The 14,398-nt window shown below is 38.2% G+C and overlaps 1 protein-coding gene across 6 annotated transcripts in view; it reads right to left on the bottom strand.

The window, feature by feature from the left end:
- RFC3 (replication factor C subunit 3) overlaps window positions 1-14,398 on the bottom strand; it is a 378,546-nt gene that overhangs the window by 354,988 nt on the left and 9,160 nt on the right. For 4 of the 6 annotated variants that reach the window (XR_002336479.1, XR_002336478.1, XR_001299476.2 and 1 more), the window contains 5 exons: window positions 12,182-12,363; window positions 10,976-11,112; window positions 10,790-10,888; window positions 5,733-5,802; window positions 4,313-4,577 (listed from right to left, as the gene is read on the bottom strand). Coding sequence is in view for 2 of the 6 variants with exons in the window: in XM_005668335.3 (XP_005668392.1) it covers window positions 4,386-4,577; window positions 5,733-5,802; window positions 10,790-10,888; window positions 10,976-11,112; window positions 12,182-12,363 (680 nt within the window). In the remaining 4 variants the exon portion in view is untranslated. 6 annotated transcript variants of the gene reach the window in all.

The following is a 14,398-nucleotide window of genomic DNA, read 5'->3' as shown; positions in this document are numbered from 1 at the left end:
ACCCCTGGGTGCATTTACCAGCAGACCTGCTCAACAAGCTAAAAACTTTTTCAGAGTAAACAAAAACTATATTGGATAAAATCTGAATCTACAAAAAAGCAATGAAAAAATGATTAAGTGGCAGGTTATGGGTCTAATCAGAGCTGTAGCCACCAGCCTGCGCCAGAGCCACGGCACCACGGGATCCAAGCCGCGTCTGAGACCTACACTGCAGCTCATGGCAACGCAGGATCCTCAACCTATTGAGCAAGGCCAGGGATTGAACCTGCAACTTCATGGGGTTCCTAGTTGGATTCATTTCCACTGCACCACAATGGGAAGTCCTCCTACTTCTATCTAATTGAAGCAGAAGGAAACTGAGTGATTTCCCCCTGCAGAAAAGTATAAAAATGGACAAAATTGTCAAAAAAATAACCAATCAGGACACTAAAAAGTGATAAAAATCTGAAAACAAATTTTAAAAAAATGTTTATTGTTAATAACCTATTTAGAGTTGGACAAAAACGGTAGCAACTCTATGACTTTCTATATTCGGTATTATCAGTTCATCAGTAAAAATTCTAACTTTTTAAGTTCAAGGCTGGCTGCAGCCGGAGTAGTGGACTGAATTAATGGATGGAAAAAAGGAAAACCTATAGCTTTGCTAAACCAAGTTTACAAGTCCAGTTCATGGATGTTGAGAAATCAATCAGATAGTGAGGTGAGAGATCCTGGAAGTGAAACAGCCAGAGGCTAAGATAAGCTCCTGACTGACACATACCTAACTGCTAAAATGGAAAAGTAAAAACCGAAGGATATCCAGAACTGGTTGCAATCTTGAATGTGTTTCTCAACCAACATGTAGCTCAGCAAACTTACAGCTCACACTCTGTTCAAATCACCGGGCTAACCACTAAGCTATGCAGACAGAAAGATGAAGACAAGCTAAAATAAAAATTTTTGAGCAGAAAACATTATCGGCAGCACAATACAAGGAAGACAAATCACACAGTTAAGCACAGGTAAATGAGGAAACAAAAATTTTTTAAAAATCAGAAAAATACAAGAGTCTAATGTTGGTAAAAATATATTATCTAAAGTAAAGCTTTCAGCCACAAAATACCAGACATGGTTGGAGGGATGGGTGAGGGGCAGGCATAGAAGTCTAATGATACCCAAAGGGAAACAGCAGTCCATAGAAAATCACTCCTAGTAGGGACCAGATGTTGGATTTAGCAGACTTCAAAGTAACTTACAAATATGTTTAAAGAATTCAGAAAATAGGAAATCATAATAGAAAAGTTGAAACTGTGATTGAAAATTTCCAGATGTATTTTAAAGTCTTCTCTACCCTTGTTAACCGTCCGTCATTTACTAAGAGGAATACTGAAATCTCTAACTACATTCATGGATTTGTCTACTTCAGTTCTTCACGTATTTGGAAACTCATTATTAGATGCATACATTTTTAGGATTGTCATGCCTTCCTTTAAAATACATCTGGAAATTTCCGATCATTTGGAAATTAACAACATATTTCCAAGTAATCATTTGGTCAAAGAAAAAAAAAATCTCAAGTAAACTTGAAAAATAGTTTGAACTAAATGTAAATGAAAACTCGAGATATCAAAATCTGCAAGTGGAAGTTAGAGCAGTATTCAGAGTAAAATTTGTAATTTTAAATAGCGAATGACATTAGAAGAGAATGGTCTAAAATCAATGATCTAAATTTCTATTTTAAGACCCTGGAAAATAAGAGCAAAGTTAATCAAAAGCAGAAGAATGGAATGAATAAAGACAAAAGAGTAACCAATGAAATATAAAATAGACAATGTAGCAGTTCCCCATCACAGCACAGCAGAGACAAATCCGACTAGGAACCATGAGGTTTCAGCTTCCATCTCTGGCCTCACTCAGTGGGTTAAGGACCCGATGTTGCTGTGAGCTGTGGTGCAGGTCGCAGATGTGGCTTGGATCTGGTGTTGCTGTGGCTGAGGCGTAAGCCGGCAGCTGTAGCTCCGATTCGACTCCTAGCCTGGGAACCTCCATATGTCATGGGTGCGGCCCTAAAAAAGAAAGAAAAAAAAAAAAAAAAAGGACAATATAGAAAATTAATTAGACCAATTTTATACAGACAACTAAAACTCCTGTACGACGCTAGTAGGAACATAAAATGGTACAATCACTCTGGGAATTTGGCAACCTGTTAAAAGTTAAACTGGCACCTATCTTTTGCCTTCTGAGTCCATTCCTCTGTATTTACTCAAGAGAAGTGAAAGCATGTGTCCACAAAAAGACTTATACAGAAATATTCAGAGCAACTTTATTCACGATAAATCCTGGAAAACTAAAGGTCCATCAGTAAGTCAATGGGTTGTAAAAGTATACACACACACACACACACACAGATCAATAAAAATTTTAAAAATTAGTGAAATATTCAACAATCTAGATGAATTTCAATTATAATTCTGAGAGAATAAAGCCTTAACCAAAGACCATATAGTATTTGACTCTAAATTCTTGCAACAGGCAAAACCAATCTATAACGCCCAAAAACAAACCAGCAGCGGTTTCTTGGGTCAGGGGAGGGATGGACTGACTACAAAGGGATGAGGAAGAAACTTTTCAGGGTGATAGAATCTGCACCTGGAGTGGGCTGATGGTCACACTCAACACCTTGGTCAAAAATCGAACTTCAGACTTAAAATGGGTATGTTTTACTGTATAAATTATACTTCATTTCTCTAAATCTCAAGTTTCTTATTTACAATCAGAGATAACATCTAGCTCGGAGTGGTAAGGTTATAATGAAATAATACATATACCCAGGGCAAAGCCTACCACATAGTAATCAGTTCATTCGTCAGTCCTCCACCTGAACACTTCCCGTTTATAAGAGGCTCTCAAGCTTCCCACACCATTAAAAGATAGCTGCTGTTAGAAAATTCTTCTTCATAGGGAACTAAAATGTCTCTCTTTAACCTATATCCATTGATCCTAGGTCTACACTCTCTAGAGCAGTGATGCAAACTTAGGTGTGCCTCAGAATCACCTGGAGGGGTGCAGGACACAAAGACTGCTGAGGCCCATTCCAGCAGTTTGATTCAGGAGATGTGGAATGAAACCTGAAAATCTGTATTTCTGAGTTCCCAGCTGGAGAAACACAAGTTATAAGACCAGGCATGCTTCCAAATTAGAAGACAGTTACCACATGTTTTACTTCCCTTTTTTTCCCAAATTAAAACAGCCTAAGCTCCCCCAAACTTACTTTCCCAGTTCTTTTGTCAAAATGTCAATATCCCTCCGAATACGTAGCCCCCAGGACTGAGATTTCCACTTGAGGCCCAACTGTTATCACCCATTCCCCCATAAAAAAGGCAACCATCGTTTCTTTTAACCTGAACAGTTTCCCAGGTTCAGGTTTTTTCCTCTTGTAGCTGTGTCTTTGTCAATTAAACATTTCCTGACTGTGTACCACCAACAGCTACAAGAGCAGGATTCTCTGATATTCTTGTACAAGTAATTTATTTTAAACTTAAATCTTCTTTAAATTTACCTTGTTGGCTTAGCATTTTTTTTAAGCCCTGCTTCTACTGTCCAAAATTAAATTGTTCAGTCTGTCACAGAATTTTGTCAAGCAAACCCTTTGTTCCATGAACCAAATTTCTGAATAAAAAGGGGAAAATGTTCCAAAGGATAGGACCAATGATACAACAGTATATATGTCCAAAGAATAATTTCCACAATAACATACCTTTGCTTCAGAACTATATGATGCATATTCTTCAGAAGTCTCAAGCACTTAATGAAAACGTGTTTGTTTCTTAGTAGCCAACCTTATACCAATCTGAATCACTAAAAGCTGACTTCTAAAATTTCAACAGAAATGGTACCTGCAATTTTCTCCATACCCATGCTATGATGTTTCAAAATTACTTCTTGTATTTACAGCAAAAATGTGATTCTTGGTTGAAGGAAAATATGATTAAAGGTAATGACTTGCCCAGCAAAAATTCATGTACCTGTGACTAAAAATGGTTGTCTGGAGGATAAAAAACAATCCTTGCTTTTTTAAGGTGTAAACTCCCCCCAGCAGGCGAGAGAATGGATGGAAATGGAAGGACCAATACTGCACACTTGGAAAACAAATTTTGAGAGTAAACTAAAATCATGTTCTTAGACTCTAAAGGTTCTAATTGTATTGTATCCTTTCAATACCCTTTGATAGTACAGGAGCTATTATTTAACTCAGAGAATGATCAATAATTCATAGGAATTATTATGGAAAAACACAAATAAGACACACTTAAGTAAAGTTAGTTTATTTTACCTGCAGATCTTCCAAATTAAATTGAATATAAATGCTGATACTGAGAAATATTAGGAAGAATCACTGACAGATGTCAAAATATCATGCCTTCCAATCCATCCTCCATGAACTTCTTATAAAGTGCCATGAATTTCGCCACAAAAGCTTCCAAGTGATAAATGGCTTTGCTACCAAGTTGTAGGCGATGTTCGTAGTAAGCTGCCATCTGGGCCACCTCCCCTTTCAGCTGTCCGTCACAATTATGTAAAAGTTCTGAGAGAAGGCCCTACAGAAAGATAACCAGTGGTTTAAAAAGTAATCATTTAAAACAGTATCAGCTAAGCATGCTTTATTTCTCTCAAAGAGAAAGTAAAACGCTAAGTTAAATACGTTCCATTTTTTATTTTTGATGGACCAGTAGACATCATCCAAAAGCAAACAGTACCTACCTTTCCATAACGTAAAAATGCGGTAGTTGTCCATCATATGCCAAACTTCAAATATTCAAATGCCCAAGAACACAAAGCTAAGTACAAAGGTGCTTACTGCAGCATTATTATTTATAATAATCTGTAGAAAACCTAATTTCCACCAATAGGGGTCACATCCAAACCCGGTGGTATAATCACACAATGAAATCTCATTCATCCACCAAAAAGAATGATGTAAATCAGAACCATCGTGACACAGCATCCATGGTTTCCTGCTAAGTTTAATAAAAAACAGTGCAGGACACTCCAGTCAAACTACGCATATACACAGACATAGCTTATTTCTATGTGACTAAAAGAGGTATTATGAAAACAGAAGGGTGGACTTTCATTTTTATCTTTGTCTATTTGGTATCATTTGAATTTTTTCATGTATTACCATCTAATTATAATAAACACAAACAAAAAATCCTGTATTGTCTAACATCTATCAATCTACCCAGCTAGATAGTTTTTAGGTTTAGACCAGACCTAAAGCTATGCCTTAAATATCACTGTGTCCCCTTTAACCTCATTCCTCACATTCACTGAACCCTGCCGTCTGAAATACTGGTTCCCTGGCTACTTACAGGGTTCCCTTCTTTTAATCCCTTATGTTTCAAACACACCTTCTTCATAGAAGCCATCACTGAACTTCACTGCCCTCAAATTTTATTATTTCACCTGATTACTTCCTTTGAAGCACTTAGAATATTCAGAAATCCTCTTGCTTGTTTCCCACTTTACTCCACTAAAATGTAACTTCTCCGAAGGCAGGCTCTCCCCTATCTCCTCTGTCACATCCTTAACGGTGCCTGGCACTATACAAAAGCTTAATAAATATCTGTTGAATTAATAAAATGGACAGAAAGAGATGAGAACGTATCTGAGTACGGCAAAAGCCCTGAGATCACACATCGGAAGTCCAAATTTTATGGTTATAAACAGTTCAAGATTTGAAATCAGGTTACCTTCATTATTATTTCAGGAGGAATACAATGAGTTAGAAGCTCATAGAGTCTTCCACGAACTTCAAGGAGCCTTTATAAAACAAAACAATTAAAATTCTGTGATGAAAATAGGAATTAATTTTTTCCACTACCTACTGTGCTATCTCACTTTATGAATTATATTCCAATACAGACATTTTGTTAAATGGCTTATCATACTTAAGCTACGGAAGCTTTTAATTTCAACTCATTTTTCTAAAAGAAAAATTTCAGAACTCTTTTAAAGTCAGACATTTATATTCAGGGTTATTAGTTATATTAAAATACCATAAGAATACAGATAATAGTTAAGACCTCATGAATAGTAGGAGTTGAACTTATTCATACCATGAATTTTACCATGCTTCAATGATCTATCAAGTAGTATGTTTTTATTTTGCTCTCCAGACAGATGAGACCCAGGACATCCAGAAAATGGTCATGAAAAGATTAATCACTAGTCAACTACACAAGTGAGAAAAGAGAATGTAAGCATGATGCGTAATAGAATGTTACCGTCTCAGCTGCTGAGTAAAAAAAAATGCAGCAGAGAAGCAACACTGTCTTGTCATAAAAAGGGCAGTATAAGTGCTTATAGGTAGGCACAAACCAGACTGCCTAAGTGAATATGGACATTTATTGGAGGACTCTGAAGCCTTTGATTTTCATCCCTTCTCGTAACATTTTCAGGAAGAAAAAGGGTGAGGGAGGGAAATACACATGTGACATCAAAATAGTAAGAAAAAAAGTGACAAAAAATACATATTAAAAAAGTATCTTTGGAGTTCCTTTGTGGTGCAGGGGAAATGAATCCAACTAGTATCCATGAGGATGCAGGTTCAATCTCTGGCCTCACTCAGTGGGTCGGAGATCTGGCATTGCTGTGGGCTGTGGTGTAGGTCACAGACGCAGCTCGGATCCCAAGTTACTATGGCTGTGGCGTAGGCCGGCAGCTATAGCTCTGTTTCAACTCCTAGCCTAGAAATTCCATATGTCCCAAGTACGGTCCTAAAAAGCAAAAAAAAAAAAAAAAGTATCTTTATAAATATACCTACCTACCCTAAAGGACAAATACGGTTCTGAATCTTTACTAGAACAGTATGTATGACATATGTTCTATGTTTCAGATCAATCAGAGGAGTGATTTATAAAATGATTTCTTAAAAGTAGAAGTTAAGACCCCTTTCCTAAGATTCCAGGAGTATGAAGCTGTGCCACAATTAAATCAAATATAGTGAAAAAAAGACCAGCATTTTCTGAGCAAGAGCTTTGTGCAAGGCACCCTAATTTAACTCGGTCTTCACACCAGCTATAATGGGACATTATCTCCATTTCTTTGATGAAAAAACTAAGGCTCAGATGGTTGAAGTAACCTGACAAAGTTAGCAATAGCAGAGATCTGTCTTACTTCAAAGTCCATACACTTCCAATGTCTGTCAAAGCATTTATTTCACCTCTTATCTGTACGAGATTCTGCAGCACACTATTTATTCCTTACAACACCACTCTTTTACTGAAAAGAACTTAAAGGTTAAGCTTGCAACAAAACTCATGCAGTTGAAGCAGAATTTTAATGAGTCTGACTCCAAAGCCCTTGATCCTTCTTAGACATGGTAGTATATGCCCCAAATAATATCTGATTATTAAAGTATAAATCACAGATGGTATGAACTTATTTTAATAATTATGTATGTACATAGCTTATTTCTGAAAAGTTGACTCACAATATATTGACTGATAAAACTGGGCTGTAACGACACTGTGTATCTCATGCATGTTCCCACACGTCTCATCTTAGTTTGAGTTCATTTCTAATATGACTTAGTTGCCAAAAAAATGAATAAATTCTACATTTACTATGTCTCTGTCATTATTTTTTGGGAGTTGCAAGAGAACTCCGTCAGAGAAACACAGTATTATAGAATTGTCTATGACCCTTATTAACTGAATATCCCTGAAAAAGCAACAACTTCTTAAAATACCAGTTTTCTGATCAACAAAATAAAGACGGAAATAATACTTTCCTCATAGGACTGTTACATGAATTAAATAAAATAACACAGTGTAAGTAACAAAATAACTGCTCACTAGATACTAGCTGTAATTCAAATTAGAAAACTGACTTTTCTAAGACATAGCAAACAAGAATCAAGGCCAGAAACATTACAGCAAGACTGGGGTCAAAAATCAGAAGGGGCCACTTGGTATTGTGTAGACCAATATTCAGAATGACACCAGCCATCCTGGTATTTCTAGACAGCTCCAAGCCTTTCTGGAATTAAAAGAAAATTTTTTTATATGGCTTATTACCATCAAGTCCCAAAACTGTTAGTCTAAAAAGGAAATTGCAGCACCTCTTCTTGAACAAGTTCATTTATGAGCTGTCAAAACCTGATGGAAAACTGGAGGAAAGGGCAGCAGCAACTATAAGAAGTAAAGTAAGGAGTTCCCGTCGTGGCGCAGTGGTTAACGAATACAACTAGGAACCATGAGGTTGCAGGTTCGATCTCTGGCCTCACTCAGTGGGTTAAGGATCCAGCATTGCCACGAGCTGTGGTGTAGATCACAGACTTGGCTTGTATCCCACGTTGCTGTGGCGCTGACTTAGGCCAGCGGCTATGGCTCCGATTAGACCCATAGCCTGGGAACCTCCATATGCCACGGGAAGCGGCCCTAGAAAAGGCAAAAATACAAAAAAAAAAAAAAAAAAAAAGTAAAGTAATAATCAACCAAAGTCTTAAAAATACATCTAATAATAGTCAAATACTGAAATATCTGTACCTAAACTAAATCTCTTAAGAGCAGGAAAGTTCAACTATTACCACCAATTTTCTTTGAAAACAAAACAAAACAAGGTAAATCATCTTTAGTGTAGAAATATTTTATCAAAGTTGTGAAGCAAGAGTCAAATGCTGCAACATCTGTACCTAAACTAAATCTCTTAAGAGTAGGAAAAGTTTGACAACATCCACCGATTTCCTTTAAAATCAGAACAAAAACAAATTATCTTTAGTGTGGAAATACTTTATCAAAGTTGTAGAGCAGTGGGTTAAGTATCCAGCATTGTTATGGCAGCAGCCTGGATCACTGCTGTGGCACAGGTTCAATCCCTGGCCTGGCAACTTCCACGTGTCATAGGTGACAAAGAAAAGAAAAAGTTAAAAGGCTTCCAAGACATGCTTTGTTGGATTTTTTATTTCTTCAAGGCCTGAGATTTCTTCACTGTTTGACAGTATTTTACACAATGGAATGCACACTTTTTCTTAAAATTAACGTTTCTTTTCTGAAGAAACTATTTACATTTGTCTCTCTTTGAACACTATTAATTTCGTCAACTAAAATAACAATTACAGTAATCCAACGCAAACCCTGACAAAATGCCAAGTACCCCTTATCTGTGACTATTCACCTCCACTAATCTATATGATAGCCCAAGAGTACATGCTATAATTTCCTTTGAAGAATTTCTCATAAAAATAAGAATTCATCAGATGTACCAAAAAGAGGAAAAACATGGTATATTTCTCTCATGATTATTTTCATATAAACCAGGAAAGCTTACATTTCAATGGTTGCACTCAGTCTAGTCTGCTTCCTAAAATAATCAACACCCCTCTCTAAAGTCCAAAGAGGGTTTCATGGTTCTGACAGGCAAAAAAATAAGAGACTGTGCCTCAGTGGGCCTAAGAGAACTTCAGCAGACTTCCCTAAGGTAGCAGGCCTTAAAACTGTTACTCTTGCTTTGGAGAACAGACTGCCCTTCTCAATCAAAGTTATAACAAATCAAACAAGCAGTGGTTGAAGTCTTTTCAGTACAGTCCACTACTGAATAAGAGACTCAAGAAGTAAACAGAAACAGTGTGCAGCAAATATGCAAAAAACGTTTCCTAAATACTAATGGCATTTACGCAATATTATTCTTCACAGAGCCTGTCATCAAACCTAAGCACAGGGTCTCCTAGTTCTCAAACCATTATCACATACTCTCTTTTAACAAAGGTACAAGTATCCTTGGCAAAGTAGTATTATCTTTATTATACAAATGAACAAGCTTAAGCTCTAAGATGAAGTTACCAACTCAAGAGTACTTAGCTACTGAGGAGTTCCCATGGTGGTTCAGCGGAAACAAACCTGACTAGTATCCATGAGGTTTTGGGTTTGATCCCTGGCCCTGCTCAGTGGGTTAAGAATCCAGCGTTACCACGAGCTGTGGTGTAGATCACAGGCTCAGCTTGGATCTGGTGTTGCTGTGGCTGTGGAATAGGCCGGCAGCTGCAGCTTGGATTCAACCCCTAGCCTGGGAACTTCCATACGCCATAGGGGGCAACTGTAAAAAAAAATCAGTAGGTGAACTAGAAGTCTGACTCACAGTCTAGTGTCTTACTAGGATTTTTGTACTACCAATTACAAAGTTATATATTAGTATTTCAGTATTAGAAAGCTGGACACATCATGTTATATATTAGTATTAAATCACCCAAGATTCTGGGGAGAAAACTTAAACATACAAAATTTGTTTTGACTTATGTACGTTCCACATTTACACGCCAATAGCTTAACAAAAGCCATAATATGGAGTTCCCGTCGTGGCACAGTGGTTAACGAATCCGACTAGGGACCATGAGATTGCAGGTTCGATCCCTGGCCTTGCTCAGTGGGTTAAGGATCCGGTGCTGCCGTGAGCTGTGGTGTAGGTCGCAGACATGGCTCAGATCCCACGTCGCTGTGGCTGTGGTGTAGGCAGGCGGCTACAGCTCCAGTTAGACCCCTAGCCTGGGAACCTCCATATGCTGCAGGAAGCGGCCCTAAAAAGCCAAAAAAAAAAAAAAAAAAAAAGCCATGATACCACACACCAACTCTTCTGAACTACAAAATTTCTAAAATTAAATGCTAACTTTCCTTTAAAAGTGCAGTACATTTAGATTTACTTATAATGCTAAGTGGCACAGTGTTAGTGCAAAATTGCTAACCTAAAACTCAGCGTGTATCTGTACCACTGCAGTGATCAAAGCCCCAGGGTGCTCTTCCACAGGGATTACCTTTGTGGAGTCTGCTGACTGACAATAGCATTGGCAGTCTCCCTCAGATACACCTCCCAGTCAGTTTCAGGGATTTCTTGATCTACCGTAAAAGGATACCTACACGACAAAAGAAAACACAATAAAATAAATGAAAAGTAGGCTTATGTCCTAAATGTTTTCCAGTAACTGCCCCCTTTCACTCACTGTTGTACTCTGCAGGCTTCACACATAAGCAGGGCTTTTCTGAGATTTCTGCAGGACTTCTCCGCAAGTTTACGAGCCAGCTGTGACGGAAGACTCAGACCTTCCTTCTTACACACAGTAGACAACACATGGCAAATCTACAAATAAAGTACAATTAACGAAAATGGGCAATCTATCAAATAACATATTAAAACAATTTCTGTTGCTCATACGTTTATAGACCCCACCCTTTTTTTTCACTGCTACCTTACTCTAACCAAATTCTCCTTTAGCAGCAAGCCAGGGATCTGGTCTAGCTGTCAGGAAGAGGCAGCAACGAAATGGGCAATTGGGGGAGATCCGCTCCCAGTTCTAAGCCTGCCAGCTCCTCACGGCAGAAGGGAGCCGGAGACAAAGGGCCTCAGGTTAGCGGCAGACACTGCTCACAGGGCTGTCAAGCAGAACCACACAAGCTGAACTGTACACAACTCATGCACTAACATGTGAACGGTACCCACGGGAGTGGTGTCACCTGTTAGTCCTGCCGCTTTACAGACACTTTTAACTCTACCACTCACCAGATGTTTACAAGTGAAACTGATAATAATGCCACTTTACCACTTTGCAACTAATACATCACACACTACTCCCACTTTGCATAAAGTTGCCCAAAATCTATTAATAGCAGAAAACTGTTTATTGTGAAAAATTGGCATTTTTACTGATGGCTGTTAAGAGTGATAAAAAAAAAGAAAAAAATGCATTATGTTGTTTCAGACTAACTTTGGTCCCCTAACTAGGGACTAAGTATTCCCAAATTATCTTCCTGCAAAAACTATACCCTGAATACTTAAGTCTCCTCCATAAGCCAATTAAATCGTGTTGAGGTAGAAGTCACTAAATAACTAGCTGTTACCCAGTTTAGTAAAAACTATAGTACTTACCTGTTTAAAGTAAAAGATGATTTAAAGAACACTTTTTATGTATTGGTATCTAGTATCTACTACCATATACACACACACACACACACACACACACACACACACACACACACACACACCTCTCTCTATCTCAGTTTCTACATTTACTAATGGTTGGCATCCAAGCCACAGCTGGTCTTGAATTACCAATACAGTTCACTATCTTTTTCACAAAAACAAACATGACAGCGATGTACACACTCAGGGAAGCTGAACCGAACTTTTTTCTGAAGTTAACTTCACTTACATCTTCAATGCTGGGAGCTGGCACACGAACTGCTAGACACCGACTACGAATAGGTGGTATCACTTTGGATGTAGAATTGCAACACAAGATCAATCTGCAGGTGGACATATATTTTTCCATGGTTCTGCGCAAGGCATGCTGAGCATCCTTAGTGAGTTTGTCAACCTCTGTCAATAATACCACTGAGTCAGAGAGAAACAAAACAAACGTTAGCTGGAGTATTTAACTGGAATATTTAACTCTTTCTCTTCCTCCTCATTATTCAGAGTGAAATCCTAAATAATGAGCCAAATATACTACTTTTCACTTCAGCAAAGACATATAAAACTTAGAGGCATGGTGAGATAATTTATTTTTTTGCTTTTTAGGGCCACACTGGCAGCATATGGAAGTTCCCAGGCTAAGGGTTAAATCGGAGATACAGCTGCTGGCCTACACTACAGCCACAGCAACGTGGGATCCAAGCTGCATCTGTGACCTACCACAGCTCACGGCAATGCCAGATCCCCAACTGAGCAAGGCCAGGGATCGAACCTACATCCTCATGGATACTAGTTGAATTTGTTTCAGCTGCACCACAATGGGACCTCCCTAATTAAAAAAAAAAAAAAATTTAAGATCAAACAAGCCTAAGAAACACTAGGCTAAATGAAGTTAAAGAGGGTATTTTATTGCACAATTTACTGCACCTTTATTGTATTTATACGCAGTGAAAAATGTTATGCTCCATTCACCCAGAATATTTATCTCAGGAGCACACACCTGTAGAACATCTGAGCGTTCTAAGGAATATACTTTGGAAAACTCTGATACAGACATGAAGTAGCAAATAAGGCATTAAGATATCTGGTCACTTATACAGTAAGATTCCACCTGGTCATAACCAAGGATTGGCCTTAAAGTGTTTCAGGAAGAGTATACAGGGACTGAATCCAACTGCTGGATTCATTGGATTTAATTATTTAACACAGTCTTCACTGTATGAAATTATTTCTACAAGATGACAATGGTAGCAGTGTAACATGAATTCCTCCCATAAAAACACAACAACTGAAGATCCCAAGACCTAAGCCAACATTTACATCAACACTAGGAGATAAGGAGTCCCTAAGAACTCTAAGAATGAGCAAGTGGCTGGGATCCACCAGGTTTGTGGCAGCCTTTAAGACGGGAGGACCCTAAATTACCCACAAAAGCACACTGGGAACATCAGGGGCCAATCTGAGACCAGTACTCATTGGGCTCAATTCACAGATGTGAGGTAAGTAACCTTGATGCAATACGATTGGATGGAAAATAATAAAATGAAGCTCCCTTTCAAGACAATACTTCACAATAAGAAGTTCTAGAAGTAGAACCCAAACTGAACAGAATAGGAAAAATAAAGACAAGGAGATTGATCTCCAAATCTGACAAGGACAGCAGGAAACAAAATGAGAGAAACAGGTTGGAATATGTACAGGCAATTCACAAAACAGGAAAAAAAGCAATGAGCAAAAGATAAAAACACCACATTGACTAAAGAAAAACAAAGCACAATTAATTTTTCTCCACTCAAAATGACAAGTATTAAAAGTAATTATCCAATGTTGATAAATGTTAGAAATGAGCATTCCTAAACACTGCTGGTAGTAGCACAATCACACATTCAGATGACGAATTTGGCAACAGGGAGTTCCCGTCGTGGCGCAGAGGTTAACGAATCCGACCAGGAACCATGAGGTTGCGGGTTCGGTCCCTGCCCTTGCTCAGTGGGTTAACGATCTGGCGTTGCCGTGAGCTGTGGTGTAGGTTGCAGACGCGGCTCGGATCCCACGTTGCTGTGGCTCTGGCGTAGGCCAGTGGCTACAGCTCCGATTGGACCCCTAGCCTGGGAACCTCCATATGCCACGGGAGTGGCCCAAAGAAATAGCAAAAAAGACAAAAAAAAAAAAAAAAATTTGGCAACATATATCAAAATCATTAAATACTGGCATTATTTATCAAGAGTCGCCTATAAAAATGTATGCATACGTATATACACATAAATAATACTGGGAATATTAACAGTAACATCCAGAGACATCTGGATGGTAGATTATGGCTGATTCTAATTTTCTTTTGTTTAGCTAAACATTTGATAATGAACATATAACTTTGATTCTAAGAACCATTATTTTTAATTCATGCAATTTCTTATTTTGGCCACATCTGCAGCATGCAGAAGTTCCCAGGCCA

This window comes from Sus scrofa, chromosome 11 (assembly GCF_000003025.6).
Source record: "Sus scrofa isolate TJ Tabasco breed Duroc chromosome 11, Sscrofa11.1, whole genome shotgun sequence".
In the NCBI taxonomy this organism is placed as follows: domain Eukaryota; kingdom Metazoa; phylum Chordata; class Mammalia; order Artiodactyla; family Suidae; genus Sus; species Sus scrofa.
The sequence above is the reverse complement of the archived record's forward strand: the minus strand, read 5'-3'. Positions and strand labels throughout refer to the sequence as shown.